Genomic DNA, 22,481 nt, shown 5'->3' with positions numbered 1-22,481 from the left:
TGCTTCAGGGGAAAACAGGAATAAGATTAACTCAACGTTTCTGGAGAAGACAAGAGCTGAGCACAGTACATCGACAATTTTTAGTCTTCCTTCGTCTTCAGTTGGCACGGTAACCAAGCTGTCACACAAATAACCACTCATCATCTCAATCATGAACAAAAGTCCTTGATTCTCCTGCTCGCACTGTGATGAAACTGCGACTGAGCAAGCTGGTCATTCCTAAGAATGCTGTTTATTGACAGAGTTATTGATCAAGTTTAGTGACTCAACAGCTGCTTCTGACTTTTCTTTGATGAAGGTTTTAGAAAATCACTTCAGGGAACTGGAGAGTTAAGATTCCTAATAAACCCACCAACTCATACTTTATGCTGCTCATTGGTGAACTCCATCATTTGAGGCAAACCGACCAACAACAGACCAGGTACAGCAGAGATTTGTATTAAATCATGTTTTTAACTATTTCAAGCGTTTGTTAATGTTAAATCTTTGGTCCAAAAGTTGAAAATCTGTGTTAAAAATATTTGGTTCTTTAATAAAAAAGTCTTTGGAGTCCAGGAGGTGTCATGTGGGAAGCAATCAGTGTGCTCATTTTAATAATTCATCCTCATTCATCTTGATTTAATATGACATTTTTTCCTCCTTTCCTTACCTGATTAATGGAAATCAAATACTCGCCTTTTAGGGCCTCCACCAAAACCCTCTACACAGCTACTCTCTAACTGAGCTGCTGGACGCGTTGGTGATAATTCGGGAATTAGAATTGATTGAAAGATTTTACTGCTTATCATTAAAACACTTCACGGTTTAACTTGCAGTTGTATTGCTGAAATCCAGATCCCCTGTTTGCCTCAGTCCTGATAATAATAATAATAATCCATTTTGTAAAGCACTTTGTAAATCTGATTTGAAAAGTGCTGCACAATTTATTATTATTATCATTATTATTATTTAATACAAATGTATAGAAATTATCTCAGATCCAGCAGTTTCTCCCATTTCAGCTCTACAGGACAACCTTTATTTCTGGGTTTGGTGTGACTCGTACCTGAACTTCTCCTTCCATGACTCCCAGCAGGTGAAACAGGTCCTTCTTTGACAGATCTGGCAGCGCTGCCTTCCTGCTCCCTGCAGGTTTCTGAGGTCTCTTAGCTGATCCAGACACCGTCGTCTTCCCATCCTTTTCCTCTCGCTGGACTTTTATCTTCCTCTTTGTGAGCTCTGGTGTGTTTTCTTCTTCCTGCTTGATGAAACCTGTAGTGGGCTGGATGTGTCCGTCATCTGGACCCTCCATGGTGCAGTTCCTGGATCGCATTTTTTTACCTGTGAAGAGGGACGAAACAGTTGCCAATAAAATGCAGTGATCCTCAAAAAACAGATTTTCCAGATCATTTTTAGATTATTTAACTCCTAAACTCACTGGTGTGTTTGTTAACACTCTTGAAATCTACAATCAACAGTTTTAATGCAGGAAACAACCAAATTCTTCATTATTCTTTCCACAGCGTACATATCTGCTTATTATTTCTCTTTTCTGCTTGATTTTCCAGCAACATATCCTGTTAATACAAAGCTTTTTGACAGACCAGTCTCAAATCTGTACTTAAATCCACCACAAAGGCACATTAGCAAGTGATGATGGCATGACTTTGACAGGAAAATAAAGGCGGTGAAATGTTCACTATGATGGATTACCTATCTTACCTATCAGTTTCCATTTGCTAAATACTTTTCATCAAAATATCTTGTTCAAGAGCTGCCTGGAAAAGAATGATTTGGAACATGTGTGGCAGTTATGTAAAACAGAGCTGTGCTTAGCAGGTACAACGTACAAAAGCACCAGGATGTTAGGCTTTAAAGAGCAGCTCACACTTCATATGCGTCTAAGGCCCAGTCTTTGATCATGTGCAGCCGGTCACTGTCAAAGTAACCATGAACACAGAGTCAGTCAGATGGTTGGAGGTGTAGATGCCTTTTGAACCCAAACAAATGATGATGAGCTCGACAGCTGGGCCGGCTGATATTGGGTGTGGGGACCTGACAAAGGAACAGGTTACAGGCTTTTGAGGCTGAATGGGGCCAAAGGTCACCGAGGCTGCAGTCTGGATGAAAGCAGGCCGTGACTCAGCCAGAGAGAATCCTGGCAGTGAGGTGGTAGCAACCACGTTACCGCTGCCTGTTATTAATAGTTGTTTCAGGGGAGATGCCAAAATCTCCCACGTGTTGAAACCACAGGACTGTCTTCTTCCTGCTGGTCAGACCGGTGAACTGGAAGAGTCACTGGTAACCTGGAGCTGGTGGGCAAAACTAAAGCCGAGACAAGCCGGAAGCAGCAGCAGGAGGTTTAGGCTCAGAGGAGGAACTTTTTGAGGGGATCTGGATGAGTGTCTGGAGTCAATCACAAGCTCTGTTATATCACCTGATTTACTGTACATACGCTCAGATACACACTACAGCAGCGGTGGAGGGTGTGTTTGGATGCTTTACTTAAGGAAAATCTTCTATCCAGAAGATTCAATTCAAGCCTAACGGCCGATTTTAGAGATATCGTGGCTAAGCCAAAAACCGAGAGAAAATTCCCATAAGTCTTTCTATGCTGGAGAAAACAACCTCATTAAGGTTTAAGTGATCCTTAAAAGGGGACCTTCATTCTGCGACTGAAAATGTGAGTAAACAGTGAGTATATGGTCTGTAAACAGAGACGGTTTGTTTACAGCTTGTGTCGAAGTTTTCATGCCGCTTGCCAAGTGTTACACAAAGTGTTTTGCCGGTCTCAATTGAACCGAGTCTCCAGGTGCCAACACGTAGCCGTGCCGAGTCCCAGACAAGCAAACTGAGCCGGGTAAACAGTTTACCTTCACAAGAGAGGGACTCTGAGTCATTTCGCAGAGTGACCTTATCAGCGTTACACCGTGATGAAGAAGTCAAGCACTGGTGGTAGATTCCACCAAAACAGTCCACACACCTAAAGACCTGCATGACGTCTTGGAAGTGGAGACAATTCAGATAAAATTCCTTAAATTTGGAACCTTTTGTTATTTCAAACATCTGCCTACTTTTAAGCATGTGGACATGATGAGCTTTTCATCTGGAGCTGCTTGATGCTACAACGGTGTGCGTTGAATTTTGAGCTGTTCGTCCCTGTTCCAGCATGACGGAGCCCCCCAACACAAAGTCGGCTCCATAAATAAATGGCTTTCCCAGTTTGGTTTCAAAGAGCTTGACTGGTCTGCGCAGAGCCCTGACCTCAACCCTTCCAACACCTCTGGGATGAACTGGAACGTCGACTGAGCCAGACCCGATCGCCCAACATCTGTGTTGGATCTCACTAACGCAGATCCCTACAACCAGGTTCCAAACCAGAAGAGTGGAAGCTATAATAGCAGCAGATTAATGCCCACGCTTTTGGAATAAGATGTTAACAATTCCATAAGTGTAATGCTTCAAGTACATTTTGTCATGAACATGACCAACTCATGATTATAATGTAGTTTACCATCTAGGCTTTTGATAAAAGGGCTGTAAATATTCAATAACCAACTGCAGTCTTACATATATTTTGAGGTTTTAAAAGATTTATTTACATTGTGATGCCGGCAACCGCTGCATCTCGTGGAGGATGGCTTCAAAAAAGTGGTTTCCATCTACATGTCGAACTCATATGGAAGAAATGTAAATAAACCAAAAATACAACCCGCCAAATAAATTGCAGATTGCATCTTTCGTTCTCCCAAGGGAGAGATATTTACGGAGACGTGATGAGGCTAAACTGGTCTCTCTGATTTCGGCAACGCTTCAGCCCGGATAAAGCCTCAGATAGCTGTGGTCGACACACGAGACCTGCAGTGGATAAGCGGTAGAGAAGGTATGCTGGCAGCGGGCTCTTACTGGTTAGAAAGCTCGTCCAGTAATGAGAAGGTCACAGATTTGACCCCACAACTGACAAGTGTCTCCAAAACAGACCTGATCCTGATGAAAAGTGTTAGTGCAGCACATGTGAATCAGTGGATCATTAATCTTTTCATCAATTCTTTCTCACTGGAAATTTAGACTTGTTTTCTAATCAACTTTGGTAAACATTAATGCTCTTCAATTATTCCAAGGTGTTGAATGTATTGCTTAACCCTATAATCCAGATAGATACATAGCCTAAATTAGCTATTTTTAGTGTGTTACATATTCGTTAAGAAGTAAAACTAGATGCAACAAAGCCAAAGAAGAGCTAGTCGCATATGCACTAACTTTGGCTGTACCTGTGTGATGCTATTAGAAAAGAGTGGCATGCTAACACGCTAAAATAAGATGGTGAATTTACAATATACATTAGGCCTATTTTTTAATCATCAGTATGTTAACATTGTGAGCATGCTAGCGTGCTGAAGCTAGCATGTCGCTCAAAGCACTGCAGTGTAGCCTCACAGAGCTGCTAGCATAGCTGTTGACTCTTTGTTAGGTTTCTACTTGGCTGCTTGTAATTCAAGCCTGCATGATGTGAATGCAGCATAATACTAATATGCTAACAGTAATGCTAACACGTAACAGTGTTGTTCAATGTTTTGCTAACATCAACATGACAAACTAACACACACAGCTTTGCTGAAGTATTAGCATGCACGTTTGATGTCTCCACAACACCTGCTCAGTTTTTCCACTTTACATTGGAACCAATAAGACCAACATCGGCCCAACAAGTGGTCCGCTCTAATCTGGTTTTGGAAAGGTCAATGCTGGTGAAAGACAGGACTGTCAATCATCCATACAACCGTCGGCTAACCGTATCGCTGTCCTTCGCCTCCATGAGCTGGACCGTGTGCAGCAGACGCAGCTGTTTGTTTGGGGAAATTTTAAAAGGGGTATTTTTAGGGCCTCCCCACTTGTGTCCAGAGTCCAACAAGGGGAATCTCCAGAGCTATCAATTTATGATCCATCAGCAATCCCATGGATGCCTGAACCTCCATTTTACTCCACAGCTGCAGCGCTCTCCCTCCTCCACAACACCACTTAATACAGAGCTGACTGTTTATCATGCTAGAGGCGCTAAACAGAGGTCACATACAGCCAACCCCTGCGACAAAAACAACAGTAACTATGCATCCACTGGGTCATGTTTCTTTGTATTTGTTTCAGCTTGTTGTAGTGATACATGACCCGTGTCCTGCAGGGTGTAGATCATGTTAGTCCTCCGGGGTCAGTAAGTCTTTTCTCCTCTGGTAAGATGTTTACGACTTCTGACCATTCACGTCATCGGACAACTCAAGAGGGTTGTACAATCACAGTTAAAATACTGAGCACTTGGTCCTTTAAATTTGGGTTTAATTACCTTGAATGGAAGATTTTAGCCAATTTAAGGCATCCATATTTGTTTGATTTTTCAGGCTATTCTTCACTATTTAATGCCAATTCAGATATATGAGCACTTTCAGAAAAATCCAATTGGTAACGATGACTTAACGGACACAGCTCAGACACAGCTTTAGCATGCTAGCTGGTCAGTATCAGACAAGGGTGATTAGATTAGACCTGGATGAATGACAAACTTCACAGACATTCATATTCATATATGGGTTTTTTCTCCTGTCACATCACTTTCACTACTTGGTTTTCTGCTGTTTGCATGAGCGCAAAATAAAAAACTAAACCACCTCTCTGTTGCTAACTGGTTTCCTTTTGGTTTTCGCTTCCCTGCATGATGTCCATTGGAGACATCCCTCTTCAACAGGAAATATATTACATTAACAAATGCTCAAAAAGCTGTTAATATCAAGGCAGCAGACTGCTTTTAGTAATGGAAATTTTCAGCTGCAGTTATTTTTCGGTTAATGATTTGAAACTGTAATGAGCTTTTAAATGTGATGATTAGTTTGATATTTCATTCAAGATGACTTTAATGCAACTGTGCAGGGCTCCCTGTGGTGTGCCTTGGTAGCTGGCAGCTGTCCATATTCACCCACTCAACTTCAACTTCTTCAAACTTTGTGCTTTTCATGTGCGGCATGATTTAGGCATGTGGATTCAAAAATGACTATAAAAGGGAACGATCAGCTTCACAAGGAGGTTTAAAGAGGTCTGGCCTCTCGGTGTAACTCACCATAAGGGGGAAAGTAATGCAGTCAGTCATCTGCTGCAGGAGGCCATTAGCAGACATAGAATAACTTTACAGTAGTGCCAAAACAAACACTCTCATCTCATGCTGTCATTAATATACTGTTAAACATTTGTCAGATAGATTTAATTATTTCCTAAATGTCTCTGACCTTTTGCTTCACTGGTTCAGAGTTCTTATTTCTCACCAGACAACAGATATGCAGGAGAATCACACCAGCAAAATCTCTGCCTCTTTTTGTGGACCTCCTTAAATAAAATCACACCATTGATGCATATTTTCTGTAAAATACAAAACCAATTTGTCTTATTGCATTTTGTGCATTTTTTTCACAGTACGACTTACAGTAAATGCTCCACATTGCTACACACAGAACATGAAAGGAGTAATCTCCACAGCCAAATGGAGGTTAATGATTTATAATAATACCTTGCATTTTTCTACATAAAACAATCTGTCAGCGTAGCAACCACTTAGTGACACCATAGCAACCATCTTGAAAACCACAGCATCCACAGAGAAACGCCTGAGGCTGTTTTTCCCCACTCGACTCCACTGTATTCCCATTTAAGATTTTTCCTTAAAGGCAGAATGAGTGTGGTTTGTTGGCTGCCCCCCCTTTGTATCCTTGTCAGTGGTTTGAACTGTAAACTGAGAATTTGGGAAAAGACTTGGACCACGTTTCCCAGGTTTTGGTTAAGAGGGCACTGTTTAGTGGTATTTTAGTGAATGAACCAGACTGGAATGTTTTTATGTTCACAGTCGTGCATCTTCAACGTGAAAAATTAAAAACACATGACCGCAGTTGTTTCTGATTTGTCCTGATGTTTCAACCAGTTTAATGTCAACCGAAGCCTCCGAAATGCTCCAACTGTCACTTACATGGCATACATTCAGGAACCTTAAATAGCACCTGCCACTTTGCAACTGTATAGCAACCACCTAGCAACCACACAGAATCACCATAGCAACCACTGCAAATTCCTTAGAATCTACGGTTACATAGCAACCGCAAGGAACCGACTGACTCTTCAGCTCCAACTGCTGTTTCACCCTCACTGAGCAACACCTCGAGACTCCTTTCCGTAAATTTTAACTGCAATTTCAGCCTTTTTTAATTGATAACAACTAATTTTTCATAATTTTTTGTATATTTTATCTACTATTTTTAAATCCCATTTATTTTTTAAGTCCCATTTTGTCTTTACTGTCCTGTGTTTCTTTTCACATTGTCACTTATGTAAAGTTCTCTTTATTGCCTTGTTGTTAAAAGGTGCGAAACAAATTATAAAGCACTATCATGCTGCAGCTGAACAGGGCAGCAGTTATCAGAGCAGCCACCACAGCTCAAACACAGCAAGAGATAGTTTTAATGGGAAACCTCCGCCAGCCACCGGCCAGAGGTTTGTCTGCTGCATGAGCTCAGCTGGCGGGACGCCACCGACTGTTTGGAGGTTTATTTCTATCCAGCTGAGCTTGTAAAACAGTGTGACTGGAGGGAGAATTCTGGGAGGTAACAGCTACTGCGGCCACTGGATGAAAATGGTGCTTTCTGATGAATCCTTCCAGTGGTAGTCATCTCCGGGATTGTTAGCTGCAGCACGTTATGCTCCATCTTTCTAAAGAAGAAAGCTGCATGACTGCTGAGCCGTTCGGGTTCACGAGGAGGTGAAAGTGCCATTGAAATAGTCACAGTTTACAGTGTGCTCACAACAGGGAAATTAGATTAAAGTGATTTTCTTGTTGGAGGGTTGTTATCATAATCCTGACTTCTTCCACAGTCACTGTGGGCTGTGGGTAATACAGTTATGCTTGAATACATCTTCTTTAGTCAACATTCACATGGCAAGACCGTAAACAAACCCAGTGCCACTCTCAGGATTTATATAAGACACAGGATGGATTCAAAACCGTCTGTAGCAGATACTATACAGTATGCCCTCCTGATACTGTGTCCCACAATGCAAAGCATTGGAATGGTCACAACAACCCAACGGGCCAACAACAGGATGTCTTTTTTACAAATTTCAGATGCTATTTCATCACTAAATGAACTTGTGACGATATCTGAGGCAAAAATCATCAGTGTAGATTTTGAATATCGGTCGTTTCACAAAAATTGATGACGAATCAAAAACGAACGGGCTCCAACATTTTAGGAGGTGAGAAGCTCTGTAAGAGCTAGCCTGCTGGCTAGTCGTGCTCACAGACCTGCTGACCCCACAGACCACAGCAGCCAACACAGCAGACTGCAGCAGCAATGACAGAGGAAAGCCAGGCCCACAACTGAGATTAATGTAGCTATAGCACAGAGGGAAATGCCCACAAAATGACAAGCTCCAGCTCACGTTATGTTTGCAGTGAAGTAATGTGACAAAACACCAGCGATCTGGATCCCTCCAATCATCAGAGAGGCATTACCCACCAAGAGGATGCTGCCCAGTAATGGTGGTTTGACATTAGCCGAGTTATTATTTACTTTGGCTGTCCAACACCTGGAACCGGCTAAGCCTGGCCCGGCATACTGCAAAATAATATATTCTATCTGCTGTTGCACTGTCAACGTTCCCCCATGAAACAACAGCAGGTGGGAACTAAAAAGAAGAATAAGCGAGCAGCTTATAATGATAATGTTCCAAAATAATACACTGGAAAAATAGAATGATTATCATGAAGGTCAGCTACTGTGTCCAAAGTCAAGATGAACATTGAAGCTGAGTTTAAAAGAAGGAAATTTCTTCTTGTTTCTTGGTTTACTTTATTATAATCAGTGAAATCAGCAGCTGTAATGATTGAGTGGATTCAGAAGTAATCAATACCAACATTAAAAGGTGGAGAATTGTTGGCCTCCCAAAAGCTCTCCGTAAACATCTGAATCAGATGTTCTACATGAGGTTCACTCCCTTTCTCATCTTGACATCATAAAATAAATGAGTCAAGCTGGGTGTAAAGTTTTGTGATGAGCTCATACCTACCTAACTGGAAAGTGTGACCTCAGTAGCCTTGAGCTGTTTTCTACCGCTGTTATCTCGTGATAGCTCATCGTGATAATCTTGTCACATTAGATTAAGAAGAGGAACACTCAGCAGCGTTTAACGCACTGGCGACACAGACCAAACACATACGTCCCTTTCAAACCTTGTACTTCCAGGTATCGCAAGATGAGCAATGATGCCTTCAAGGTCCTGTTGCCTCAGGAAATCCCACTCATTACATCTCGCCCTCAAAGACTCATCGCAACATCTTCATAACACAACTTTAACAATAAGCCTGTCCTTCTGTTTTACAAGGAAGAATGTCCTCACAGTCCAGTCATTGTGCTCATCTGTACATAACTCAGTAATTGTTTGCACCTGTGAATCACAGCGTTTGTCCTGCCACTGTTCTCCTCATCAGACAAAATCTAATACCTGATATTTTAGCAAGATTAAAAGTGGTTTTTACACTTTTTGTCCTTGTGACACAATTTCCAGAAACTTTTAAGAAATCAAAACAGTTTTCAAGACACATCAAGCAACAAGACTACATACACGTCTACAGCCAACACGGCCTCAGGCACAACAGTGCTTTAAGCTAAATGCTAATGTCAGCATGCTAACATCATGACAGTGCTAACATCCTTAATGCTAAGGGGACATAATGTTTGCCATATTTTACTTTAGCACATCAGCATGCAGGGGTATGGGTTTCAGTGGCACCTTCTCACATGCTCCACCCATCCAGTCAAAGACAACCCCCCCCAACAGTCACAAGCTGTTTACAGGCCTGGTGACAACTTCGCACTGATCATACAGCATTCCTGCACTTTGAAAACTCAGGTGATACAAGTCTATATGTACATTTACCTGTGCAGTGAATCAAATGGCAGCAAAAATACAGACACTGTATCACTGTCTTCTTGCATCGGCATGTTGCTCTGGCTTTTATGAATCCATGGAAAACCACTCGACATTGCAGGCTGAAATATACTGTACAGTGCTCGACTAATATCAGTCTATCAAGCACCCGTGCTTGAAATAGTGACATAGTTGGGGCTTGAATGTCACGACAGGCTCACATTACCATCTTTAGCACGTCATAGCGGTATCCAAAATAGAACAATTATTATCAGCGCTCGTCAGTAAACGGCACGTGATGAGACCACGTCATGCAAACTGCTTCTATATTGAGATTTAAGACGGAGCATGTTGAGCATGCCGGTTTAACAAGCTTGAAAGATTCGTTTTGCCTCTCCGGCACATTTCCCATACGAAGTTCACCATTAACAGGTGAAGGCGACTCAGGCTTTAGAGATACTCACACAGAAATGATCAGCACCACCTTTGAAATCACTTCTTAAAGCTCATATATGTAAACTTCAAACCACTGGTTGAATCCATGCTGCTTCTATTTGCATTTGTGCTGCATTTGTTCATCTTTTTTTTTAGTGCCTGGCACTTGAAATTTGCAGTTTGAAAGTGTGAAATTTGCAGGGTCGTTATCATTTTCATGTGTAAGCGCGCACAAAAATAATCATTATAGGTCAACTGATCGTGGATGTTTGAAGCTGATAGTAAATTTGACGGCATCACTGCTCCAGAATCACTTATTGTATCTTTGGCACTGGTTCATGGGTCGGGCTCTACAGCTCTTTAGTTTTTTGAAACCAAAACAAGATCTTTCCCTAAATCTAATCAAGTTGTGTTTGTGTCTAAATCTGACATCATATAACAGATTTATGTTTCTGCAGTGATTTGTAATAGCTTTGGAAGCCAAAAACTAATGATGTCATCCTCCTCCATCCACATTATTTTGTTGTTTAACTTGGAGGATCTGTGTTTTTTATTTTTGCCTACAGAGTCTGAATTGTAACAACCGTCCATATAAAATACAACATTGTGGCTGTAAGGTCACAATATTTTGACGCATTTTGCATTAAATCATCAGTAGCTACATGTGGGCAAACTTGATGCAATTCCGGCAACAAAATGTTATTTCACATTTTTCAGCTCTATTTTTGCAGACTATTCTTTTTGCTTAATATCCTACAGAAGTTAAGTTAAATACACTTTCTCAGATGTGCATGTGCCCACACTGTCTCCAACTCACCAACGAAGCATGTGAAAAACACTCTGCAACACACAAAGGTAGCATAAGCTACCTTTTTTAAACTATATGAGACACGTGTTTATGTAGCCTACAGTATCATGCTGCAGATAACCTCGCCTGCCTTTGACTGCAGCGACCCTGCCCTCGTTACCTGCCTCCTTTTATGGGGGTCTTAAGGCTCCACAGATGAGTGAGCAGCAAGACAGTGAAAAGGCTGCTACAAAAATAGAAATCATGCATGCAGCCCAGTTTACTGTAAAACCAAGCGTGAAAACCAGGTCAGATGTTCGGACTTAAGGCGGACAGGTTATTTCAGAGAGCTGTGTACATGCGTTAAGCCCTGCATGAAGGCTTAACTGCTGAAGAGAGGAGGAAGTCATTTTTAAACCTGTTCTTCCATGGCTAAACATTTGTTGTTGTCAGCCCAGGATTGGGATGCTTCAGATACTAGTAATGGATTTAGATATAATCATCTGCAGGCATCTATTGAAAATCTTCAGGTGGAAAAAAAACCTTCTACTTCAGTGTGTTCCAACTTCTATTACTCAATGCCAGCAGCACTTACAGTGATTCTGACTGCTGGGGATAAAAGTTCAGAGTGTTTCCTTTCAAAAGAGACCAAAACCTGCATGTACTCCACATGGTTCATGAACAGCTTTCAGTTTACTTTGGGTATGCCACCTTGGATAGGCGCTTTAGGCTAATATTGACTGGACTGGTAAGTGGTAGTGAATTCTGCTTAAGTGGAGGACTGCTGTGATTTCATGGTTAGTCACTTTCTTAGCTAAGACACCATGTCCCATCATGACACTTTAAATTATCTCAGGCAAATCTGTAGCAGAAAGGATCATCCTCCGCACTCCTTTCTGTTGCTCCCAACATAAAAATCTTGCCCAAGGAGACTTTAAACGTCCAAATTACGATACGTTCCCGGACCACGTCAGTCATCAGGGGGAAATTCGTGGGCTGAGACGAGGCGGGTTTTTATCCTCCCAGCGGTTTGTGCAACAAGCTCTAATCAGCGGTGACCGGTCCAGAAAGCTGACATCACTCCCAACATGCGGCCGACCAGCAGCCAAGTCTCACATGCCTCTCAAATGGAATGAGCATGAAGTCACTTCCCCCATAAACTCTGGGAGTAAAGAGAGGGGGTGAGGAGGAAGAGGGGGAGGGCAGGATGTATCACCAGAGTAAAACCAGGGTTTGACCGCTGCTCATTTCATGGCATTTCACATTTTTACAAGCCATTTAACTCCCGAGTGCTGATGAATCTCGAGCGGTTGGTGGTCAGCCCACCGGTGATTTAGCCTGTCACCGACATGAGAAATGACTCATGAGAGAGGAATAAGCTCGGACCGTCCGAGAAGTGACCTCAGAGAACACTCCCATCACCACCACAGACCATAGCAGTCGCCAAAGGCAGGCTGAGCAGGTTATGCATTCAAATTAAAGCTGAGCACAAATTTGACAATTTAGAACAAAAATCAGTTGCGACCTGACAGAACTCTCTCTTACACCTGGAGTGTGTCTTAAAATAAGTGTCTTGACCCATATATCGAAAACTTTTTTCACATATCCACTTTTTAAGTGCTAAAAAAAGTCCAGCCACAGCAGTTAGCATGTTAGCGACGAATGTTAAGAGCAGCTGGGCAAAGAATGAATGCCCAGTTCAAAAACATGATGTGGGTTTTGACTCTGATTGACATGCTCATCCATAAATTTAGTCACACTGATCTAATAGAAACATGCTGGGTCTTTAAAAAAATGTTTGTTTTTTGGAAAACCTTGTCTTTGCATTCAATACAGAGTTAGCTCCAGGATGCAGTTAGCTTAGCTTAGCACAAATAGCGAGTGTGTACTTTTCTGTTTTCTTCTGCCTGTGTGATATGACACCGTATGAAATATGTCTGGTGTCTGCGACACAATGTTTTCACAACTTTTAATGTGAACGTCGATTTTCTGCCCAATTTCCCTCCTGTGTAAAAAAAACTCATGAAGAAATCAAGAAGTGTGCAGAGACACAGATTTGGATAGAACAGCAGCTCATAGATGTATTTTCTGAACCGTTTCCAGACTTCCGAAAGTTGCTCAGCAAACCCTTCAAGCCAAGAGAGAAACCTCATGGTTTGTTTTCACATTGTGCAGAAAACATCACATGTGCATTTGTGTCTAAATGTATGAGACAAACATTTTCCATCCAGATGACGTCTCACACCAAAACAGCTTTTCTTATAGACTCTGAGAAAGTTCATTGTCTCCGTCCATGAATTCTGCTGATGATGCAGTTGAAAGCTACTGAGTCTTTTGTTATATATCTTCAAAGATGACTCGTTGTGATTTAAGAGAATCAAAACACCAAGTAATAATACTAATAATATCAGATCAATTTGCCATTCAAGGTGTCCTGGGATTGCTTGTGTATAGATGTGGGGGTTTTTTTATAAACATCGGCTGGATTGTGTCGTGATGTCTGACAGGCTTCAGACAGACAGAGGAAGCAGGCAGAGTACTGTAGCTCATTTGTGCCGGTTTAGGGGGTAAATGCAGTAAAATAGCTGCTGGCCTGGAGGGTCGACTTATGTCAGACTGCTGCAGTTTGATCAGAACTTTTGTGGAAGAGCAGCATAAAATTTGGAGGAGATGGTTGAGAGTGCAGCATGTCTGGGCTTTAACTTGAAAACATGATAGTTGCATTTATCAAAGAAGCATGTTGACCCCCCACTGTTCTCTCCTGTTACAGTCTTACTGGGAGGTTCCCTCATAGCTGACCTGAGAGACCCTGCAACAAAACAGCTTTAAACCCAAGATCACGTCTCTGCCAGCGCACTCCATCATGATGTTATCAGTCGTTTGATATGCCCTCTGCGGAACGTTAAACTGGACCCAAACAAACACCGTCCTCCCCTCTGGTCCCTGTTATGCTGTCATGGGAACAGCAGTCGCTGTTATGAAACCCCCCTCCCCCGTAAACCTCCCACACAGATTACTGAGCTGAATTAGCAGAGTGATCTCATGCTACCCGTCTTATCAGCTGGCCTTGGTTGCGCTGCCACTGGAAGATACAGCGACGCTGTTCGTTACCGAAGCAGCTGATTTCAAGGCCGACGGAAAACTGACATTAACGATGGAGGAGGTGAAGTTCATTTGCTACGGCCCTCGCAGTCACCAGATCTCAGCCTGTGGGAGATTTTGACCACCAGAAGAGTTATTATCCTTTGGAGGATGAAAGTCCCTGTGAGCGGCCTCCTCACAGACCTCTTTCTGATGTGGGTCCACCTGGGCGGACAACATTCACACAACATATTAAGTGAATTTGATATTTTTTTGACCCTTTCAACATCCCTGAAGGATTTGCAACAACTGGTGGAAATCCCAGATCTGGATCATCACCAGAACCTAATCAGCGGTTCGTTGGCCTGGACCCCATCTGTCCGCCAAATTTTACAGAACCCTGTTGATAGATTTCAGCTTGATGCATCCTGCTGACAGACAGAGCAGGCAAACAAACAGGCTCACACAGGTGGCATTTGAGGATATTTATACTTCATTATTAAGTACAAAAAAAATATGTTTGTGTGACACTGTCAGTTTGGAAGTATCCTGTTAAAAATATAATCCAGTCCACATCTGTGCCTCGGGTCCTGATTTCTGCTGCTCACAGAAAAACAGGGTTCAAAATAACTCAGAAAAACAGCGAGGAAAAAAAGCTATTAATGGAGAGAAAGGTCCCAGGAGATCAGGGCAGGGCAAAGCATGCTGGGTATAATAACACAGGGGAGGTCGAGCCAAAGAGCTCCTCTGTTTGTTGTTTGGATTTAATAGATCAAATGGAGCACATTTTCCATATTCAGCTATAAGAGAAGCAGACAGAAACTGTGGAGATACCCAGGTCTGAGTCTTCTGACATCAGTGCCTTTGAGCAAAACACTGACCCACAGCAGAGAAGGTGATCTGCAATCTTCATGTTTGTTACTAAACTACACCCCCCAGGACAAACAGCTACAATAATGACGTTGGTTCAAGTGAAGACAGCGCCCTCTAGCAGCTGTAGAAACATTTTGCTGTGGACGTTCATGGTCCTCAGAGGATGAACCATCTCTATGTTTCTTCCTGTATTCTGTCTATCAAACACCACCAAACAAAACTGAAATGATCTGTCAAACGTTTAATCAGTTTGACCAGTTGTTGATGACTTCAAATAGTTTGTTTGTCTGACCAACAGTCCAAAACCCAACGATATCCTGTTTAATATTCAAGAAAACCAGCAAATAGTCATAGGAGGAGCTGGAAATAGTGAATGAGTGAAGAGTCTGGATTAGGGCCATGCTAGCAGCTTTATAAGACTTTACTTACACAGTGGTGCTAAATGCTAATGTCAGCATGCTAGCATGCTGAAGTTTAGCCTGTATAAAGTTTACCATGTTCACCATCTTTGTTTAGTGTGTTAGCATGCTAACATTTGCTAATTACTGCTAAACACAAGCTGAGGCTGCTCTTTCGTTATATGCCAAGATATCAGAGACACATTAAAGACTTTGACCTGACGGTGGCGCTGCAGAGAAACAGCATTTTGAATTGAACGAGGAGTATTTTGTCCTCCATCACTCACACCGAAAACGCATGAAGAAGGGATCATTTAGCGTCCAGGAGGAGTGATGTTCATATGGGCACATGAACCTGTCCTTTATCTTCGTGGTTATTACCGTGGTGGCGACGGCCCCATAACCTTAACAAAGATGTCATTTTAACTCAACCCTCAAAGCTAACCAAGCCTCCACATGTTTTCACATCCAAAAGCAGTTTTTCTTTTTGCACGGAGCTGCTGCCTCATCTCCTCTCTGTTTTCATATCCCTAAGAGCAGCTCGGCCCCCAGAACGCAGAGCTTAAGCGCTCTGGTAAAAGATCGAATAACTTAAAGCCTGATGTACTGCTTCCTGTGACGAGCATTTACTGGGCTGTGAGTGAAAGGAGTCATAAGCTGCTGATTGATTGAGTGAGTGTCCCACAGCAGCTCCATTCATGAGTCAGTATGAACACACTCAGCATGGTTTACTCCCAGTCTTCACTCCAAACGCTTCAACTTCAGTCAAGAACGACTGTAATTCTGCAGCTTCTGTCTCCTCTGTTCATCCATCAAATATCTAATGTGTCCTCTGTTGCTTTTCCTGACGTTTTTCCCTGTTTTTCCCTCGTTAAAGGTTTCCTGTGGAGTTTTTCCCTCACTGAACTGAGGATCAGTGGTTATTTTGTGTTATACAGATTTTAAAGCCCTCTGAGAGCCTGTATGAATAGACTTGGCTGATCATGTGATAAGAATAAAGATAATATTTACTAGTATTTTATTGTGACAGTCAGGACTAGACTGAAAAAGTACTGTAGGCCCTTATTGACTTCCCAGTAATTAGTCTGTAACGTGATTAAGTATGCCTTTATTTAGGAATATGTTTCATGTATGCTTAAATAATAAAGTCCTTCAGACTAAACTAGACTAGACTTTACGTAATAACGCAGGTGTCAGCTTAAGTTAATATTGCCGTGTTTTAGTTTTACAGACAGTAATACCAAACAAATGTGAGATTAATCAGATTACTGAAGCCTTCGAGGCCCCTGAGGGTCTGGAGCTGGTTCAGTGTCGGTGAAGTATTTCATCATATTAAGCCAAGTTTATTCAAGAAGTACTATTAACACAAATATACCTCAAGATGAATCATTAAGTAACAAATGTAAAATAAATACAGGCAAGAAATAATTATCTGTGAGAGTTGATGCCCGCATAAATAAGTACTTTTGTTATTTTCCACTGACGTAACTCAAGTTACTCAAGTACTTTACATAAGAAGTACTTAGATTTCTTTTGCGATATAAGTACAGTGTTTATTTACTCCACCACATTTATATGGCAGAATAAGATTTTAAAACTTGCAAAGTAAATCAAGACACATTGAATAATGCAGGAAACATAATCCCATAACATAATATATAATAATACAGTATTTGTCTGCATACTAGTACTTATACTGCAAATACTTCATCATAGCTCGTCACCAAAGACCAAACTGACAACATGATGTTGACTTTTTCTGACCAAATTAACAAAACTGGAAACAAAAGCTTTTAATTCCTCACATTTTAATTTGGTAAATAACTTTTTAACTTTATCTATATAACTAACTATCTATATTTGATTTTTAGAATGAGTGTGATAAGCATTCACTTTCATCCACCCATCGATCAAATTTTCCAGTGATGTTTAATTTATAGATTTTAAACAGAGAATTTGCATATTTTCGGATTATGTGATACTTTGTTTTTGCACATGAACAAGACTCACAGTTTAAGAAGGACCTGTTGGTGATGACATTAAGCTCGCTCTGTCTTACCTGCTCTCAGGTGTCACAGCTGTTCAGTCCCACAATGACTCCAGTCCTCCTTGATAAGCTCACAGACAGAACTCACAGCATCACTGAGTCCATGAGATTAGTTCTGAAATGTCTTCTTTCCTCTTTAGCTTCTTCTTCTCGGCTGCAGCTGCAGGCGCTTCGTCCTCTCCAAGTTTGGTCTGTGAGCTCTCAGGGCGAGAGAGCATGAGCGAGAACTGAGGAGAGAGAGATTCTTTCTTTCAGCTCAAATAAAGCCGGTTCTCGTCTCTTCACCACGAGATGTTCAGCCTCTTTCTTCAGCCTGTGTGTTCCTGGTCAGGAGTGAGAGTCAGTTCTATATTTAACCTGTGCTCTCAGTCTGTGTTAGCAGCTGAACTGACTGACTGAGGCTTTAACAAACCCCCAACAGCTGAACTATCAGCCAGTCCAGCAGCCTGACCACTCCTCCCTCTGCTCACAGCCAGGGGCTTGGCTCGGCTCGGCTTGGCTCGGCTTGCGTTGGTTTGATGAGGTCTGCGTTAGCTGTGTTGTAGGTTTACTTTGGTTTTGCAGGTCGCTTTGTTTTCTAAAGCTTCACTTTAAAGTCGAGAGGAGGCTCCAGCGTTGCCAAACACATCAGATATGTCAGCTTGGACTTTGGGGTAAATTATTTTCAGTCAAATCAAATTTGTTTAAAGGAAAACGGGAAACAAATTTCCATTTCATCTAACGGTGCAGCCGGACAAGCACTCAGAGATCCAGGCTTTGTTGTTTTTATTAACTGAGAACAGTTAGAAATGTTGAACTTTAGATCAAGACACACTGGATCCCTGTGCAGCGTTTACAGCAGTTTGAGAGAAAATATAAAACATGTCCAGCTATTTTCTTATTCTTCATACTATGAAGATTGTTCGGTTAACATTTTGCACATTGCACCCTTTTGGTTCTCTTTGCATTTTAGATTAACTATATTTTACATGTTCCACATATTCAGAGAAGAAGAGAAGAAGAATAGATGTATTGAAATTTCAATAAATCTAAATTCAGTCAACATTATGATAGTAAGTCATTTTTGTTACTTATTACATAATAATTATGACTTCCTGTCTCATACTTTTAATTAAAAAGCCTTATTTTTATTTACTTTATTTTCATTTTGTCTCACCATGAATTTTAGTTTATAATATATAATATAAATAGTTTTTTTTCTGTTGTTTTTTGTTATGCATGATGACAACCTTCTTTTCATTTTCATTATCATTAGTTGTATTTGGGCTGTTATGTTGAGCAGTCAAGCAGAACAGTGATCAATGTGATCATAAAATGTTTTTATATGGATGACTGTGAATGAGTCAGTCACACACACACACACACACACACAGACACACAGACGAATCACACAAAAGTGCAGAATTCAGGTTTAGTTCAAAGAACAATTATTTTTTTAAATTTTGATTTTATTTGAATGCATTGTGCAGAATGAATTCAGTCAATTTCTGTCTTCAGATCTGTTTGACGGCTCAATATAAGTCAGTTCTTTTTGGTTTTTCTAATTGCATCCCATGGTCTTCCTCCGAGTTTGCTCATGTGCTTGTTTGTTTTGTCAAACTACTGTTTGCAGTTAATGCTTCAATTATTAAAACTAATAAAAAAAACTAACTCTGTTAATTTGGATCTATCTGATCGACATTAAAAATTTAAATTCAAGCCAAGAAAAATGTTTTCAGGCCTAAAACAGATGAATGTAAGTCACTTTTTAAAGTTTCATATAGTTTATTTGTAATAGGAATATCGTCCAAAGAGCAGAAGAAACCATGCAGAGTTTATTATCGTCAGCAGTGAGTCAGAGTTTCACTCTGTGGTGCCCTCCAGCTCAGTGTTAGTGCAGCTCAGCTATGTAAATGAAAGGGTGTGGGTCACTAATTTCTCTTTATTCATTGTTTTGCAGCTACAAAAAAAACCCCAGTTGGACCTGCTCTCCTGTCTCAGCAGTTTTACTGAAGCTGGAGCCGGCGAGCCTTTTCAAACACAAAATGATTTATTCACGCCTGTAAATTCAGGAACATTTGTTCATAATAAAGGCGAGTGGGAGTCTGAGGGCTGTAGATGGGAAACAGCGAGGATACAAAGTGTGACGTCCAGCTTCAGCAGACACAACACAGCTGACGAGAAGCCTCGGATCGTCTGTGTTTGGTGTCTCATGTCACTGCTGCAGCCGTTCACTCGACGCAAAGAAGATATCCTTACAAATAAACACTCTGAAGAATTCTTTGTTTTATTCTTCAACACCTTAAAACATGTTAGCACTTAAAGGATCATCACATCATTTCATAAAACAAAAAGAAGGTCTCACACACACACACAGATGTTGTTTTTAGGTCTTCCTGGAAATCTTATGAACGTGACAAATATGTTCACACACAGATGTGATGTTTCATCATTCCAAGAGATAAAACAGCTGCTGGATGACACACACACACACACACACACACACACTGACAGCAGGTCAGAGTAAGACAAAGTGATTCAAAAGGGTCAAGTTGTCCATTTTTCTCCTGGAAGGAGTCATACAAACACACAGTATCAGGTGGTGTGAACCCTGGATATAAGCTATTATTATAATTTTAGCATTTAAAGATATACTCCATATTTTTAGTTGTAGCCTTAAATCTTTAAATCTTTGGTGAAAGTGTTGAGGCTGTCACCTAAACCAAAGCCAGGATGCTGATTTAGCATGCTAGCATTTGCTAATTAGCACTAAGCACAAAGTACATCTGAAGCTGGTGAGGATGATATTAGTTCTGCAGGTATTTAAACACAGATCAAATATTAGACAAAGGGAAGGTTTGGCCAGTTGATGGCGCTAGAGGAAAAGTTGAGGATCACCAAAGTTATTGCAGTTTATCCTCTGGGGAACATGAATGTGTACCAAAATGTCTAAAAGTTGTTCAGATATTTCAACAAAAAACTAAAAAAATCAACCTCATGGTGGCGCCAGAGAGAAAGTTAGAGGATGACCAAAGTCAGGAGGGTTCATCCTCTGGGCACCATAAATATCTGTACAATACATTGGGACAGTGCATGCAGACGATTGTGAGATATTTGACAGGATATGTGAGAAACTTGCCCTGCAGATGACGCTAGAGGAAAAGTAAGGGGATCGCCAACATCGGCAGGCTTCATCCTGAGGAGATCATGAATTTCACGTCAGTCCATCCTACAGTTGCAGAGATATTTCAGTTTAAACAAGGAGGTGGACTGACCCACACTGCTATCCATGAAACCATGCTGCTAAAAATGACTAAAAATGCAACGCTGGAATAATAATTGTTGTTTTGATTGGGATGCAGAGGCGTCACTGGCTCATTCACCACACCCAGACTTCCTCCTGCACTCACACAGTTGCTAAACGTCTGCCACCATCCCTGCTTTATCTGTAATTTTCCATTAGTTTGAACCTCTGGAGGGACTGCGGATGAATGAGAGAGCTGCTGTGTGATAATCATCGCAGTGCATTAATGGAGGGGAAGGCCATGACTCACTTCACTCTAATGAGCTGCTCCTGCAACTCTGCACATTTCACTGTGAATTATCATGGACTATATATACTGCAGGAAAGCGAGGATATCACCCTCCCAGTGGTTCAGTGCTGTGTCCTCATCTGAGGAGCTGGAGCATGGTGACAGCATGATGTTATGTAAAGCCTGAAGCGTTAAAGATACAGTTCAGCATGCAGGGAAACACGATTATTTGCTTTCTTTCCAAGAGTTACACGAGAAGATCGACACCAATCTAAGAGCAGTGTGTTAAGTATGGAGCTAGAGCAAGGAGGTGATTATCTTAGCTTAGCATAAAGACTGGAAACAGAGGGGAACAGCTAGCGTGGCTCCAGCCAAAAGTGAAAAATACACCTACCAACACCTGTAAAGCTGGTCATAAACAGCAATGTAAAAGGGCAACGTTGTCATTTTAAAGGGAAAGCATCATTTAGTATTTAATATATTTGTCTTCAAGATTAGGCTCCTCAATTAGAGCAACTAATGAAACAAAAGAACACTGATATTTAGGCTTATCTTAGTGTTTAAGTCATTTATTTAAAATGCTTTGCATGCATTCGCTGTTTCCAGTTTCTTTGAAGGGATGTGCACATAACAACAAATCTCCCTCAATTATATAATATGTATTATGTTAAAAATAATAATGATGTACTACATTTAACTTGTTTACATATTATATGCGGCATTATGTCATTTAACATTGAGGGGATGAGGACTTAAAGTAACAGTCAGTATGAAGTGTTTGCAGAGGACCACAGGAGTGTGTGCAGTGACATCATGATACTGGTGTTGATTATTCATCTCATTTTAATGAGGAACATCGCCATCTAGCTTATATCATCATCCCTCCATTAGTTCATTGAGTCATCTGATTATCACGTGGTCCTGCTGTGGTTGCTGCACATACCAAATGAAAACAAAGTGAAATATTCCTGCTGCGATTTAAACTTTATGTTTGTTTGTGCTTTTATTAATCTCTTCTAACATGTCATTTTCCAGACGGGTGTAATAAGTCCTTAATTATGATATTACAGTGATCTAATTTTTCTTTCTGTGGCTTTATTTTTTTAAATCTCTCCTACAGTGTGATTTCATTAATGTTCCTGCAACACATTGTGATTAATAGTTGCCAAAAAAAAGATGTCATATGGAAACAAGCTTTTGCACAGAGTTGTATATGTTTAGAGGCTGTCTCATTCACCGAAAGTGACACACTTGACTTCCGGAAGTGACCTTCAAAATAAAACATAGAGTACAGTCACACAGTTTGCTTCAGTCCCCCCACACAGTCAGTAATATGTTATATGTTAGCTGGAATCTGTCGTAAATTTAAAGTAATTACATGTCTGTCATTTTTTTGTGATATACATCCATCC

At 41.0% G+C, this 22,481-nt stretch overlaps 1 protein-coding gene across 2 annotated transcripts in view; it reads right to left on the bottom strand.

Annotated features, from left to right (window-relative positions):
* The window catches only part of LOC121621803 (filamin-A-interacting protein 1), a 36,413-nt gene extending 18,582 nt beyond the window's left edge, over positions 1 to 17,831 (bottom strand). Inside the window, exons 1-2 of one of the 2 annotated variants that reach the window (XM_041958438.1) lie at positions 17,570 to 17,831; positions 1,046 to 1,320 (exon numbers count right to left, since the gene is read on the bottom strand). In XM_041958438.1, the coding sequence (XP_041814372.1) occupies positions 1,046 to 1,312 (267 nt within the window). In that variant the 5' untranslated portion in view covers positions 1,313 to 1,320; positions 17,570 to 17,831. The remainder of the gene's footprint in view (positions 1 to 1,045; positions 1,321 to 17,569) is intronic. The other variant, XM_041958436.1, reaches the window with a different exon arrangement.
* Positions 17,832 to 22,481: the final 4,650 nt, after the last annotated feature.

The sequence above is a fragment of the Chelmon rostratus genome, chromosome 18 (assembly GCF_017976325.1).
Source record: "Chelmon rostratus isolate fCheRos1 chromosome 18, fCheRos1.pri, whole genome shotgun sequence".
Lineage (NCBI taxonomy): Eukaryota > Metazoa > Chordata > Actinopteri > Chaetodontiformes > Chaetodontidae > Chelmon > Chelmon rostratus.
The sequence above is the reverse complement of the archived record's forward strand: the minus strand, read 5'-3'. Positions and strand labels throughout refer to the sequence as shown.